This window comes from Thermobia domestica, chromosome 7 (genome assembly GCF_964235325.1).
Source record: "Thermobia domestica chromosome 7, izTheDome1.hap1.1, whole genome shotgun sequence".
NCBI classification, from domain to species: Eukaryota; Metazoa; Arthropoda; class Insecta; order Zygentoma; family Lepismatidae; genus Thermobia; species Thermobia domestica.
Window position 1 is genome coordinate 86806558 of NC_137460.1, and position 16674 is coordinate 86823231.

The following is a 16674-nucleotide window of genomic DNA, read 5'->3' on the forward strand; positions in this document are numbered from 1 at the left end:
CGGTAAACAAACAAAGTACAATTTATTATGGATCTTTCTCAAAATGTAACTTAAAATTATCCCTCTTGCTTACACGATGTTCTCTGTGCTTTAGTAAGTCAGAAAGCACCAGCACCTTCTAGCGGATAAAAATAAAAAATCATTCAAGTATATCGCGACAACCGAGCGAGCAACTATTCTATACGTATCAAAGCACGAGGGGCGGAAGAGCGTTGAGGAGATACAACACAACCCACATAGCAAGCGAGTTGACCGCTAAGTGTCTCAGAAATCCTGCAAGCTTTCTGCTCAATCGCAAAGACGGAAAAGCTTTCATTTTGCAGAAGGGGAAGTGCTTTTAGTAGTCTCTTGGAAAACATTTGGGGTCTCATTTCGTAACGGTTTGCGTCAACGCAACACAAAATTATTCTTCTATTGCTTCTATTGCTTCCTCAACACAAAATTAATTGTATTTAGTATATTTTATCATATTCAGTAGTTAAATTTTCCAGTATCTGTTTCCAAAAATTTACGGGAAAGAATATTTAAATTGAAATGTTTTACGTTTCCCATATGTTGTTTTGATACTACTTTGCAAGGGCGCCGATCCTGGGGGCACGGGCCCCGTTGTATTTAGAAATATACAATATTTGGCATAATTTGAGTACAATTTGTCTTAAAATCTTCATATATATACCTTCACCATCTGAATGACCCCCCCCCCCATTTATAGAGAAATCGGCGCCCTCGCTACTTTGGTCCATTTTTGGATATTACCCTCTAAAATAGAGTAGATGAGGTACAGTGGGGCGAAACGAAACAAATAATTGATTCGTATTTACGTCCTATATCAGCAACGAAGGTATATAAGACGAGACCTACGTTTAAAGTCGGGTCTGACCAATATAGTCTATTCGATCTGGGACCTGATGAACCACCAGTACGTAATTTAGCCACTAGACTAAGAAGAATATTATATATTATATATAAAAAAAGTACAGAACAATTTGCGATTGTAACCTTGTGTTGATTATGTACTGTGATTTTATATCCCCTTTTATTAGTATCTTCAAATTTCAATGCAAAGTCTTTCTGCATCTGCGTGCTTGTTCAAAACATAAGGTCAATTCTGGTATTTTATTCAGTAGATGGAAGAAAAAAGGGTTTAGAGTACCTAAGGCCTATCCAGGGAAGATGTTGAGAAAGGAATCCTACAAAATATCTCTCAAATTTACACTGTATAAAATTACATTTTTCTTTCTTTTTTTAAATACATCAATAAGATGTATTCCCTTTGGAATTTACTTTTTGAGTTCGGCCTTCGTAGCTTCAGGTAAAATGCTTAACTTACAAGTTATAATATACACATGATTATTGCGAAGATGGTATTTATACGTGCGTGATAAAATATAATATGTAGGTTTTCAAGAAATATTTTTGTTTACACTGTAAATATTTTATCCTATATAAGCTTCGGTAAACACACACACAATTTCAAGACATGTCACTGTTGTACCTCACTTCAGGTCTATAATTCAGTTCAGAATACCTTTTAGAACCCTGAGAAAAAGAAATGATCACCTTACTCCTGCTCTAATAGATTACTGACCTCCGCCTAACGGTTACGTAAACGGGATAGAAATTGCCTTTTGCGAGATTGTGATGGAAAAATAAGGCTTGTTAATTCGGTGTCTTCCCGTTTCGCCTTACACCAGAGAAAGAAATTTTCAGATTATGACAGGGAAACTTAGTGTCATTAAGCAAAACATTTTTAAGGCTAGTAATATTCACGTTTGCACGAATAAAACATCGTATAATCAAAGTAAGTATTCAGAGTAATGTATTATTTGTGTCACTGTTTATAAAAAAAAGTTTAATTAAACCTTAATTCAAAGCGAGTGAGAGGTATGGTTATGTTATAACTATGTTGGCAAATAGTTTAGCAAAGACTTTTAATAAAATGTTAGCTGAACAAATATACAAAAATGAACATAAGAATAATACTTCTACTACTGTTTTGACGGACTACCTGCGTCTCTGGTGCATGAGGTCACGGGTTCAAACCCTGCTCCCGCCAAGTGAACTTTGTGGTGGACAAACACCGTGTGCGTGTGTTTCCTCGGGGTTCTCCCGTTTCCTCCCACTTTCTTCACTCCACCATTTCATTGATTTCTCATTATCACCGTCTCCTTTAACCTAGCCGGCATAACACCGTGGGACGTAAAACTCAAAAATGTCATTTCATTTTTTACAAACATACTGCACAATACACACTGAAGCAATTGCTCTTGCAGCGATGTATAAAGGTAATCAAGAAACTTCTGTCGCTTTTTATGAAGGTCTCTGTTCAACTGGTCCTCATACCGTGAGTTGAATGCGAGTGGAGATAAGGTGAAGGTAAGTTGTTGGTGAGGGAATATCCAACATACTACCTACTTGTGGCAGTTCAATTACACCGTGAACTTGCGTAAGAATAAGAGTGAACATGGGACCACCACAGAACATCATAAGGGTGTGTATGCTGTACGAGTTCAAACTGGGGTCAAACGCCGCTACAGCGGGCCGGAAGATATGCCGTTCCTTTGGTGAGGGTGTCGTGGATACGCGAACAGTTCAACAGTGGTTAAACAAATTTAAGGACGGTGGCGAAACACTCGAAGACACACCAAATGCCAGAAGACCAATACATGTACAAAATGAAGATCTTCAGGCAGCAATTGAGGCGAACAGTGGCCAGACATGTGATGAACTGGGACCACAATTCAGTGTGAGTGGAGAAACCATTCGGCAGCACCTCCATCAACTTGGGAAGCACTACAAATTGGGTCGAGGGTCACACATGATTTGACTCCGGGCCAGAAAGCAACGCGAGCAGACACCTATGTTTCTTTGTTATCTCGTCTGAGGAAGGAGCCATTTCTGAACAGGGTGTTGACATGTGATGAGAAGTGGGTCCTGTACGAAGCTCCACGGCGCCGTCATCATTGGTTAGCATCCCATGAACCGGTTCCAAAACAGCAGAAACCAGTAGTGCACCAGAAGAGGTCCTCCTGTGTGTTTGGTGGACTACTCGCTGCATTATGCATCAGGAACTGCTACCAGCTGGTCAGAGCATCAATGCAACTATGTATTGTCAGCAGTTTAGCCGTGTTCAAGAAAAACTCAAAACTCCGGAGCCAGCACTTTTGAATCACAAAGGGGTTCTCCTGTTACATTACAACGCTAAGTTATACGTGGCTAGGATGACTCGGGCCACCATTCTACGCCCTGGATGGGAAACACTATTGCATTTACCATACTCCTCGGACATTGCACCGTCCGATTATCACCTGTTCCATTCCTTGGACAATCACCTTAGAGGACTCCAGTTCAAATCCTTAGTAGAGATGCTAAATGCACTTGATACCTTCTTCGCTTCACGGACGACCAAGTTCTACTGCGATGGAATCCATGGCCTTCTAGAATGTCGGCAGAAAATCGTCGATGCTGATGGGGACTATTTTTGATTTTTCAAGTACGTCTTAGATGACATATCAATGTTCGAAGACGTTGGGTGAAAAAAACGACAGAACTTTCTTGATTACCTTTATATTTGTACCTCAAATAAGAAATGATAATAAGATAAGAAATGTACCTTGATCAAGTAGAATACTTTTTAAATTATACGTTGTTTTTGTTGTTATTTATATATTTAATTCTACATATGTGGTTAATACTTTAATACTTGCTTATTCTAGACTTATGAACAGTGAAATTGATGTAATTTTATATATTGATGCTGTTTCATATTATATCCACATAGAAACTTGATATGCTATTTTGGGTGTGATAATAAAATTTATGTTCTTGTAAGATACTTGAGTCTGATTTGTCTGAAATTGAAAGAAAGTTACAGTTAAGAATAAAATAAATCCCTCTTTGTTACAAATACGGAGTGATAATCCCCTTGTATGTTATAAGGCGAAATGGGAAAAGGCCAAACGGGGATTCCCGTTCCGCCTTTAGATAACATCCTTATCGGTTTTCTGTCAAAATATGTTTTGAGGGCATAAGACGAAACGGGAAAAGGTCAAACGGGCATAAATCATTAATTCAGCATATAATAAGTTCCTCTGATTTTTATTCTTATTGTTGTAAAGTAAAAGTTTAATGTTTCTAATAGAAGTGCGTAGCTCGTAACTTAGTGATACATACTTACGTTAATTTCTGATAAAGAATATACAGTTACGGGGTGATTAAAAGAATGAAATTAATAGACATTTTATAACGACTTATTCGCCTAAGTCAACTTGTAAGATCTTTGTAAGTAAGCACAAGGCAAAGACAGAATTGACTTCTATAATGATAGTCACTGTGTTGGACTCTACAAAGATGAAAACTGCCTGTCGCGCGACTCGAATATAATCCGATGAATGATTGAGTGTACAAGTAAGTGTCAGTATGACTGCAAGATGAGCATACGACAAGTATATGAGTGTCCTTAGTTCTTACTTTTTGAGGAAGATAGAATGCTGGAGTGGGCACAAGGGAATTAACTTCTGTATGAGAAAGAGATTCACGAATACAGAAAGGTAAACTTTACTAGATTCTGAAATTAGTAAAGAATTACATTTGATTGTGTAATCTCCAACTCACACAAACATTTTCTCAATTAGGAAAACACAACAAAGGACTATAAAGTAAATAATGTTGGCACGTGTGCGACTTGTGTTAAAAAGAGTTACTTGAGCAATAATACCAAAATACTTTCCTGAAACATGTCGTGATTTAGGAAAAATCCGACATTATACTACTTCTAATAAGATTGTATTATCTTCTACAGTTTGATGCAAAAGGTTGTACAATCTATTTATTATTTTACGATTTCTAAATCTATTTATTATTTTACAATTTCTATCTTAAAAGACGAATACTTGACTAGAAACCTGTTTTACCTCATCACTACTCTCGGTAGTGCGTGGTCTTAAACTTAGAGCGTCACTTACGCTTGTATTAGCACTACCAAAGCCATTAACAACAACACTGTTCTGTTGAACTGGTGTTTCCTTTCTCACTGGTGTTGACGTTCTCTACAGGAAAAAAATAACGAAAACACAACGTTTAGATTTACATAACATGATAAATATTAACAGTAACAAAACCTAAGGTAATTCGATGTACTCAACAAGTTTTCCATGATTTATAAAATGCTTATGGACATGAATAATTTCGAAATTTTGGTTGTGAAAAGATATGTAACTGTGTTAGAATCTCAGAAAATAAGATTCTACCAGTGGTGAAGCGTGCTTTGAAACGCAGACTAAACATTCTGTTTGCAGACAAAGGATACACTTTGAGCAAACTATTAATAGTTTGTAAATACATAGTGATTACAAATTATTCATCAGGTTTTAAAGTGAAATATGTCGGAAACTATTAACACAATGCATTTGCGAAATGAATAATCTGAAAGTTTGATTTCTCATATTCGTGATCTTGGCTCGTGACGACAGATAGCAGCAAAAGCCTAGTTTCCAAAATGGCCTCTATGAAAAAAGCATTCAGTTTTGTTTTGGGATATAAGAATGTATCCATTTTTATCGTACAGCATGCATTATGTAGACAGTTTGAAACTGCATCGCCAGATCACCAAAGCATTCTGAGATGTATCGACAGTTTAAGGACACCTGGATGCCTGAGTAAAGGTAAAAAGCACGAACTCCCACACCACTGGATTGGGCGATGTGCTGAAGATGACTTAGTGCTTTTCTCATGGCCTTCTAGATCCCCTGATAATTTTCAAATTATTTTATTTATTTATTTTTGAGGGCATAAGAAAGACACGGTATATGTGGTTCCATTACCAACAATTTTGGATGAGCGCCAGGATCATATTGCAGTTGCATTTATGACCATTAATATGTACAGCAAACCAGATTACCACACAGATGGCCGTCGTGTGACAAAAGGAAGCCATATCGAACATTTGTAACAGTATGTATGAAACTTGGACGAGTTTCTGTATATTTTCATGTATTATTCGTTATTGTATGTGTTATGCATTTTTTTTTTAAATACAGGGTGTTAATGGACTACATCGACAAACTGTAAGAGGTAATTACTCACATCACAATAAGAGAAAAAGTTCATATGGACGTATGAGGAAAAGTGCATAGTTTCAGAGCTAGAGCTGTCCAAAATGTCAACAGGCTAAATTTAAACGAAAAAGCTCAATTTCAACAGGCCCTATTTCGAATTCTAGAAACTATGGATGGTGGTAACTATCAGCGTAAAGGGAGTCACGCATACGCAATCCAAAAATACATATTTCATCAATGTTCAATGGGTGTACAGAGTATTCCGTGCAGGATGTAATTCTCAAACTTGCCATCATCGAATTCTCAGATGTGCTCTAACTTTATGCTTGGTCCAAAGTAGGCAAACGATAAGCTTCGACAGTAATGAACACGGAATCCTTTAGTGGGATGTCGGAAGTGTTAAGGACTGTCAGCAACACGGTCTCTAGTATTCGGGAAAAGGTGTGCTGCGATGTTTTTTCTTTCATGCTTATAAGTGCAAAAAACGTGAAATATACCGTGACGAATTACATCCCAGCACAGGTTATTCCGAACACAAAAAAACGCAGAGTTTCCGGTTCCTAAAACTTCCGACTTACCTCCGAAGCATTGGGTGTCCATTGTTGTCAAGTCTTACATCTTGCCCTTTTGGATCCACCTTGTAATCAAGGCATATTTGAAAACACTGTTGAGAGCATAGCTGAGAATAGGACCCTGTAGAGAATACTCTCCACACCCAATGAATATTGATGAAATACGCAATTTTGGATTGCGTATGCGTGGCTTCCTTACGCTGATAAGGACCACCATCCACAGTTTCTCGAACTCTAATAGGACCTGTTGAAGTTTACTTGTTAGCTTTTTCGTGATTTTGGGCAGCCTTAACTCCGAAACTACAGTCAAATGAGGTTACTTTGATACGAAAAACACACACATGCTTAAATATTTTGCGAACATGCTGTAAGCCCAATTTTATATTTTTAAAACCATGGCACGAAAGAGTACTATCACTTTGTATGATAACCATTGTTGTCAGATAATGTCTTCAACTGGAAAAAATGAAATACGGGTGTTCAATATAGCCCCATAAATGGGGCTACTTTGAACATAATGTTAATTGTTGTTATAAAATTCTGCCTATGAGCTCTATGGTATTCTTTGATATTGAGTTGAAAAGAAGCGAGTTTTATAAATATTTTGGTATATGTTACATAGTTGTGCGATTTTCTTAACGGGCTGCAGAAAATATTTTTAAAATGTACTTACACAATATTTCTCAAAGGTTGATGTCTATCGTATCACTATTGCAACTTTAATATTTAAAACTTTAAAAGGTCTCTCTTGTAGTAAGAGGTCCATATATTCATATGAGTCTAACAGAGAAGTTTTTAAGCAAACACAAATTATATCGCTGTCTACATTTTCGGGCCAATAGAATATCATACTGGTACGTGTTTTATTAATGCGCGTAAACTTGACTTTGCAATCGCAGCTCTCTTTGTCTATGACTTGCCCAACATAATGCCATTTACTTTCCTTAGAATATATCGTTCTATTATCCACGAACTGATTTTTAGATCCACCAAAATCAGCTGTTCATAGTAGCCCCATTTGTTACCTAAAACGACATGTGGTTTTCAAAAATTCACCAAAATTTGAGTTGGAATCGGTAGATAATGGATGAGATTTTATCAGTAATACTGATTTAGACAGTTACTGCTTTAAACCCAAGTTCCAGAGACAATTTTCTGGTCGACGAAAAAAAAAACGCTTCATATTTAATTTTTTTCCCCATACATGATTGTTAGTAAAGCTTACAGATTTGTTATGGCTGAATTCAAACCATTCCAAACTACTACTTGCAATATTCAAATGAGCCGCAGATGACTTTTCAGGACATGAAAATTTTGATTGAAACATTTTTCCAGTTTTGTTCAAAGAAGCCCCCATGTTTATAGTAGCTCCATTTGACTGTATGCACTTTTCCCCATAGGTCCATATGAACTTTTCCTCTTATTTTGATGTAAGGAATCACCTCTTACAGTTTGTCGGTATAGTTCATTAACACCCTGTGTATATATAGCTCTTTCAAACCGGATGAATTATTTATAATCACCCGGTACAGTAAATTGACGGTTACATATAAAGGGAAATAATAGCCACTAATTTGCCTAGTTGTTCACATAATTCAACATTCATCTTAACTATCTTAACAGGAAGATAGGTACATCAGCAATTACAACGAATTCGTGGAAAATTATAACTGCTTTCTTTCTATGAAATAAAACGTCTCTCAACCTTATGTTTTTTTTTTTTCCCTAAACGGGTCACGTTTACCACAATTTTTGGAAGTGAAGACTGAACTTACTTATTTCTCTCAAGAAAAAGGGTCTCCACAAATGGAAGGAACCCACATAAATGTTACTAGTCTAGTAAAACAGTTGAAGGCTGGAAAGTTTATGGAAAAGGTTTTACGACCTGAATACACGGAATATCTTTTATGTTTAGTTATTCAATATGTATCCTACAGCTACAAACAACAAATAATTCACAATTGTCTTCACTAACAATATCCCGTGTATTTACAAATACAATAATTCATTCTTGGTCTACAATTGTTTTAATTTTGCGAACTCTAACGTAAAAATAAAGAAGAAAAATTTAAAAAAAAAAAAAATACAAATCGAAATTTAAACTGAACTTCGGACATATGTATCTTGTTTTACATCCAAAAATATTTCATTTCTTTTGAAGTTATTTTTACGTTTGACGTTTATGCCTTTTAGGTTAAAGGATAAGGATGAGTAATGAAAATAAAGGACTGTGGTAGGAAACGGCAGAACCTGGAGAAACACCCCGGACACAAGTTGTCCAGCAGAAACTCTCATGTCTTGGGAGCCAACCAGGGTCCACTAGCACCACTCTGTAGGCAATGTGTCACCCATTTCAGAAATCAAGCTACGTACTGAAAGGAAACTACATATTATATATATATATATATATATATATATATATATATATATATATATATATATATATATATATATATATATATATACATACATACGCACTGATTTAAAAAAGATGAAAAGTTTTAAAATATCTTCTCTCTTTAATCTGTGAAATTCCTTCAACAAACATATAAATAAATATATAATAAATATAAGAATTATAAATATATAATAAAAGAACTGCAGACCATTACAAAGTTAAAAAGTAAACTTATCCATTTCCGAATCTGAAATAAATACGTTATTCTACAGGTCAAAATAAAGCGAAAATGCTGTACAAAGGAACACCCTTTGCGGCCTTCTTCAGCTGCTATGGGAAATCAAAAATTCCTATGTGGCAACGTCCAGATTAACTTGAAAATAGCACTGTTCTACGAATCCATCAAGCAGTTATATCAATTGTTACGCTAATAGGTGGTTATATGTCAACGTCTATCGACTTTAATTGTCATCCGGAAAGAATTGATGTAACTGTTTGAAGGAATGGTATATCCACTCTATGGTTTTTCATCTGCGTCGTTGCCATATTGTGCAATTTGTGTATATTTAGCTTTATTTTGACTTGTAGAATAGTGCTCTGTATTCCATAAGTGCCATTTTTGGAACACCCGATATATCTATCTACCTCTTTTATCTACCTAATATATACATATTAATGTATGTCATCTTACCTGTGGGAGGGAATTCAAGGTACCAGAATGATCTGAAAGTCCATGTTGTACAATAGTGTTATTACGGTGTACTCCATTTAACTCTTTGTAATTTGGGTACTTAGCATACCGTTCTGAAACGAGTACGTCATTTATATGTATATCGTTGTCTCCACTTGTATCCACTAGCGCAATATATAACGTGTTATTCTGGAATGAATTAAAATACAACATTACTACACGTTTATAAAATTTGTGCCACACGTAGTACTCAAAATTTCATTCTCTATGTTACTTCAGAACACGGAAACTTAAGAACTAGATTGGAGATGAATTGAATTTAGCGTCCATTTCAGCAGCGACGCTATTTGAAACGAAAACCTACTGCTTAAACGTGGGATTCGAACATGAGCTCCAGCTGGGAATCGAAATCGGGTTTCGCGCACCAAAGCCACGTACGCTAGCCATATAGCCACGAAGGAGCTCATAAAAGGAGTTAAGAAGGACAGATGGAGATATAAGGTTGGAGATTTAATCACTGCATTTAAGCTCCCTCGGAAAGAAGACACGGTACTGTTTGGTTTCTTCAGTGATTATAAGGAAATGTGGAAGACAGGCTTATGAGTAATATTTAGGCGAAGCACAAACAATGACATGCTGTTCTACTAAAGGAAAGCTAGTTTACATTATGACATGCCTGATTTTTTTTTATTTTATATATTTATTTTTAGTTTTCCAAATGAGGCGTGAAAATAGGATCAATTAAAGAACGCCAGCAAGTTCAATCATTGCAATGTGAAGAACATTTACCTAAAAAATGACCGGAACAAAGGATTTCCTAGAAAAAGTCTCAAATTAGTTTTTAGTCAACGCAACTACTTGAAAGCGTATGCGACATACATTGCATTTAAACGTGTAACGCAAGGAAATACAAATATGTTTTACTCAGAAGAGAAATTTCTTGCCAACTGATCTGTGAATATTATCAATACAAGCAAAAGAAAACAAGTGGCAATTAATGTTCGAACACCTACGCGAATCGTTATAGATTTTACAGAAGCAGCTCCTGGAAATTACGTATGCACTATGGTAGTCATCGCTCATTCATCTTATGTATGAAGTGCATAAAAAAAATTAAAAAAAAAAAAAAAAAAAAAAAAACACTTGGCTGCCAGTTGGGGATGCGCAGGAGCATGCTCTAATATTCTGGGTTTGCAACAGAGATAGAATCGTCCGAATGTAGTTGCGTACGTGCGAGTAGCAGTAAGGTGAAATGTCTGCCGTAATATAAAATCCCGGCAAATGAGAAGCAAGATCTGTTATACGTTTTCTGAGCGCCAAAGGACAGAATACAGCTGACATCCAACCGGAATTGTGTGCCATTTATGGACCGACAGTAGTTAGTGAAGTGAAGGTCAGGCAATGGTGCAGATTGTTTCGTATGAGCGTTCAAATGTTCATGGCGATCAGCGTAGCGGATGGTTTAGTGTTCAGATGAACGATCTGATGGTTCAGTTATGTGGATTCACAATAATTGAACTCGCCAAAGGTTTCCAGAAATATCTGCAAAAACAGGGCATCGAATTGTCACTAACTAACTGGATTATCATAACTGTGTGTGAGGTGGGTGCCAAAAACACTGACAGACGCTCACAGAGAGTCAAGAATGACAGCTCCACGTGATCTTTGGCCCGCTGGTGATAGGATGGGGATCATCTCTTTTTTCACATAGTGACGGGAGATGAAATCTGGATATCGTACGCAACTGTGGAGTCGAAGCAGCAGTCAGTGTAATGGCGACACTCTGGATCTTCAAAAGTGAAGAAATTCAAACAAACACCATCAGTTCACAAAACCACGGCAACCGTGTTTTGGGATCAAAAGGGTGTGATTCTTGTGGAATTCTTGGAACCAGGACGAACAATTACAGCATATGTGTATTGTCAAACACTGAATAATCTGTGACGTGCCATTTAAAATCGGTGGAGAGGAATGCTTTCTTTCTTGAAAAAAGTGGCTTGCACCGACCGTTTAAACGTCAGTAAAGTGCTCAAAGTACCAATTCTGGACTTCTTGTACTCTCAAGCGACATGTTTTTACACAGAGGATATACGGAAGCTTGTGCAACGCTACCAAAAATATCTGGAGGTTCATGGTGACTCTGTCGAAAAATAGCCCAAGTATGTACCTGCATATCAATTACAATAAATTTCTTCTTCTATAATTTTCTTGTTTTTTTAAAATATATTGTTCTTTTTTTACATGCGACTTGTATATGGCATAAAAAATTAACGTATAATAGAACAATTTTAACCGTACAGTAACACTAGTAATAAATTACCAGAAAAGCTTTGAGCAAATCAATAAGGGCGCTAAAAAGTAAATAAGTAAGGGAAGATAAATTAATGTAGGTTTTGAAGTCAATATACTTATATACACAATACATATATATATTTATTTATTTTAAACACAGCCACGAAAATAAAGGCATTGGTGATTTAAATAAAACGTTCTTGTTATTGAAGCCTGAGTTGCATTGCGGGGTAGAGTGCAAGTTTGCTCTCATTTCTCATAGTAGGAGATATTGATGAGACTTTCATTGGAGGGTAAACTGGATTGCAAAGCTGACCGAAAGTTTTCTTCTTTTTTTTTTCTCATAATATGCATATGTTTTTGTATACATGTATGAGCTTCCGTTGACCATATTGTTATCTTAGTAAAAACATCAGTTGGAAGTTTAGAAAGCACATTGCCGCGACTAACTGTAATACTATTTTCAACCAGGAGTAACACTTTAAATGACTTCTGGCTTATTGGTCGGGGAAGTGGGCGCCAAAACCGAGGCTACCTACCTCTCCCAGCCCTCGACATGTGGCCGAGAAAGAAAACCTTGCTGCGGTTATTGTAGCTATTATTTCAATCACACGGTTCTATAGATGCCTATTCCAACAATTCCTAATAAACAGCACGATAAGCTCGTATTAATTTACTCATGTACAACTGCGTGACATCTGACATTTACATATCCAAAATTTCTACAAATTACCTTTCTCCTGTGTAACTTTGTTATTGCATGCAAACATGCAAGACTGCAATCTTGTTCTCTTTTCAAAACAAGGTTTCCACAGAAATTTTTGAAGTAGATGGAGAGAAAAGACAACAAGAAAAGGAATAATAATCATAAACACAAGAAGCTCAAAATATTCTCATTTTATAATCCACATGTCTTTTTATTAAGGGCCGCAGTGAATTAAATAATAGAATCTCTAAGTTATTAAGGTCCACTGGTTCAATCACAGCTCGTGGTAAAATAAGCTTATAATGAACACACGTACTGTACTCGTTAAAAGTTTTTTGTACAAAATATTTAACTGTATTGACGACCTCCACTTTCGAGTTGAAAGAAAGAAAGAAGGAAAAAAACAGGTTAAAAAAAAAAAACTCTTACAAGAAGAATTCACCCAAACGGCAAAATGTAATCATATAGACCTATGAGTTTTTGATCATACCGTAAATAACAGTCAAAAACAATAGTTTAGACTCTCTGGTTTACCTAAAATGTGGTGTATATGAGTTTTAAGACCATGAGTGTCGGATTTTAAGGATTTTTGAGGATTAAAACAAGTGAGTTTCGTTTCAAAGTGTGAAACTATCGTAGACTTCCAAACTATGGGAATTTAATCTCAAACTTTGAGTAATACATCTATAACTACTGGTTCAAATACATAAATACGATCAAAGATAGAACCTGTTTCTCGGATGCTGAATTCGTATCAAAAAGTCATTATTCACTATGCCTTACTGTTTTTGTTCTATGGCGATGAAGGTTGAAACCGGAAATGGTTAATTTGAATCAATTCCAAACTGAATAGGTGGTTAAGGGAGGAGACAGAATCTATTCTTAGGAAACTGAATCGATTGCAAAAAGCTGCATCTCGATATTCCTTACCGTCTTTGCTCCACGGAAATCAGTATTGAAACCGGTAGTAGTAGTAAATTTCAACTACTTCCGGTTTTGGTAGTGTGTTGCAGGTTGTGATGGTATGTTCTCTTAACACTGTGAATCGACTACCGAAATCTGCTAATCGCTATCTAATAACATTTTTGTTCCAGGCTGATAAATGTAGAAACCGGATATAATTAATTTGAACCACTTCCGGTTTGTACAGAGGGTTAATGAAGAAAGCTGAACCTATTCTTGGGAAGCTGAATCAACTGCAAAGGACGCACCTCGATATATTTTACCTTTTTTGCTCTATGGAAATCAGTATTGAAATCGGTAGTAGTAAATTTCAACTACTTCCGATTTTGGTATTGTTGCGAGTTTTGATGGTATATTCTCTTGAGACTGTGAATCATTTGTAGAGAACTACTTGTCGCAATCTAATAATATTTTGTTATGGAGATAAATGCTGAAACGGAAATGATTAATTTGTACCACTTCCGGTTCGCATAGTGAGTTAACGAAGAAGATGGAACCTATTCTTGGGATCAATTGCAAAAAACCGCATTTCGATACCTCTTACCGTTTTTGCTCTGATACCTGTCGACAGACGGACGGACAAAGCTGTTCTAAGGACTTCCGACATTTATTCATAACATAGTCTGGAAGTCTTAAAAACGGGTGGCGTTGCTCAAATATGCAGTACTGAGCCTTTGAGCCGATATGAAACTGACGGTGAAGTATTTATCCATTGTAGTGTCATTAGACAGACTGAACGTGTGTGCTCAAAAGAGTTCTGTAGAAGTCATGTTAACTCTGTTTTGGGACCATAACGGTCAATTCTTGAACTTTAGATTCCCAGATGTAATAATATAAACAGTATAACCTACTCCGACACTCTGCACGAAAAATTGAAACCACCCATTCTGCACAGACGACGTGGCCTCCTGTCAAATGGTGTGCTTTTGCTCCATGAGATGCGAGACCACACACTGACAGCGCCACACTGTTTGTCATTGAAGATCTACGACTTGACTACTTACTTCACTCTCCGTTCAGATTTCTTCCTCTTTTGATTCTCTTAAAGATGCTACATGGATCGATATTCCAGAATGACGAGGAAGCACAGTCAGTGGTATGTAAAGTTACGCAGGCGTCCAAAATGATCTTTTTCCTGTAGAATCAGTGCCTCTGTCAAGTGCAGGAATTGGCGGGAGGAGGACTAAATTGAAATATTACTATTTTGTTGCTTGTAATAAATATTCTATAAAAATAAACATACAAGTACCCTTATATACATGTAAAGAGAAAGAAAGAGCTACTTCCACAAGAGTTAAGATTTATTTATCAGGTAGCCTTTAATAATTATTAAAATGTACTCCACACAATGTTGTAATAAACAAGTGTAAAATAAAATTATTGATGTTTAAAAATCCAGTTATTAATATATATAAAACAATTTTAATTTTTAGAATGAACTAAAGAAAATAGTTCTTACTTGAATCCGTTGGTTGTTACGTGGTGCCTGCGAAAATATAATACATATTTTGTAGTAAAAATTAACTACGTAATAACTATTATTTATGGAAGTCTCGATAATTCGACTTTTAATCATCAGAAAGTTCTGTAGAATTCAAGTCATCTAAATCTAAAAAGAGAAGGTAATCCGTTCCCGGCGCTTCTTTTAACCCTTTAACTGGCAAGCATTGATAGCATTACCATTAAAATATTGTTTGCTTTTATGGGTTGAACCATGTCTTCCTGATCATATTTTCGTAATTTTTAAAGTATTTTTGTACTTTGGTTCATCTAAAAAGAGAAGGTAATCCGTTCCCGGCGCTTCTTTTAACCCTTTAACTGGCAAGCATTGATAGCATTACCATTAAAATATTGTTTGCTTTTATGGGTTGAACCATGTCTTCCTGATCATATTTTCGTAATTTTTAAAGTATTTTTGTACTTTGGTTACAAAATACAGGATGTTTATTTCAAAGGAACATTGCCATTACTTGTAGCTACTGAGCAGCACTGCCCTTATGGTCAAGTATCATAAGAATACTCTCAGTAATTAGCAGCAGTTTTATTGAAAGGTTTTCCTACACAGCAAGAAACCACAAATAAAAAAATAAACACAGAACTTTCGCGGAACGCAGGAGATAAAGCTTCTACAATACTAAATTTGACTGTCCCCTGTTGACGAAGATTAGAAGTATCTAAAGAAGCGACCCGCAAATCATGTTTATGAATATCGTATGAAAGCAATAATGCCAATTAAATGATCACTGAAGTTATAATTCGTGCGGATAACGCAACAGAATGAGATGTTGCTTGAGAGCAACAGTGCCAAATAAAGGGTTAATTCAGATTGCTGTTATGTACATTGAACAGATATAACCATAATTTCTTCTTGATTGCTCAAGTCGAATTTTGATTGAATGGAAGACATCTGTTAAATTTTTGTTTTATATTAACAGTAAGTTTTAGTCCGAGTTTTGATTAACCATTTCACTGCTATGCACAAAATTTTTTGAGCGAAAAGTTTTATTTGCAGTTGTTTCGCTAGAAATATTTCGTACGCGACTCTAGTCCTAACTTAACACTACAATACATAAAGTTGTTCGGTTTATTCAATCCGGACCGAATTTGAAGGATACCCACTTCACAAGAAACCTCGCAACCACGACGGGTGGTGTTTTATTGTATCCTCTGCTCTATAGATTATCGCCCGATGTCGATGTTTCTACTGAAATATACTTCGGTGAAACACGGGCAAGCGAATTCGGACACACCGCGCTCTGAAAGTTTTTACAGACCAGCAAGAGTGCATGGAAGCATGTTGGAGATGTATTTTCAACAAGTAAAAGCCACACAAACCCATTGGACTAGCATCACGGTTCTTCACAGGAATGTTTTGAAACGGAATGACGCAAATTCCTTATTCTAGTTTAATTTCCTGATAGTAATAATAATAATAATAAAGCAGAGATGTTGTGGCGGTATGACCTGAAGCCTTTTCATATAGATCCTCTTCTGGT

The 16674-nt window shown here is 36.2% G+C and overlaps 1 protein-coding gene across 1 annotated transcript in view; it reads right to left on the reverse strand.

Annotated features, from left to right (window-relative positions):
* The window catches only part of LOC145690265 (tudor domain-containing protein 5-like), a gene marked incomplete in the record, with an annotated part of 128683 nt that overhangs the window by 31029 nt on the left and 80980 nt on the right, over positions 1–16674 (reverse strand). The window contains 2 exon segments of the mRNA XM_081764994.1: positions 4914–5048; positions 9718–9906. Coding sequence (XP_081621120.1) covers positions 4914–5048; positions 9718–9906 — 324 coding nt within the window.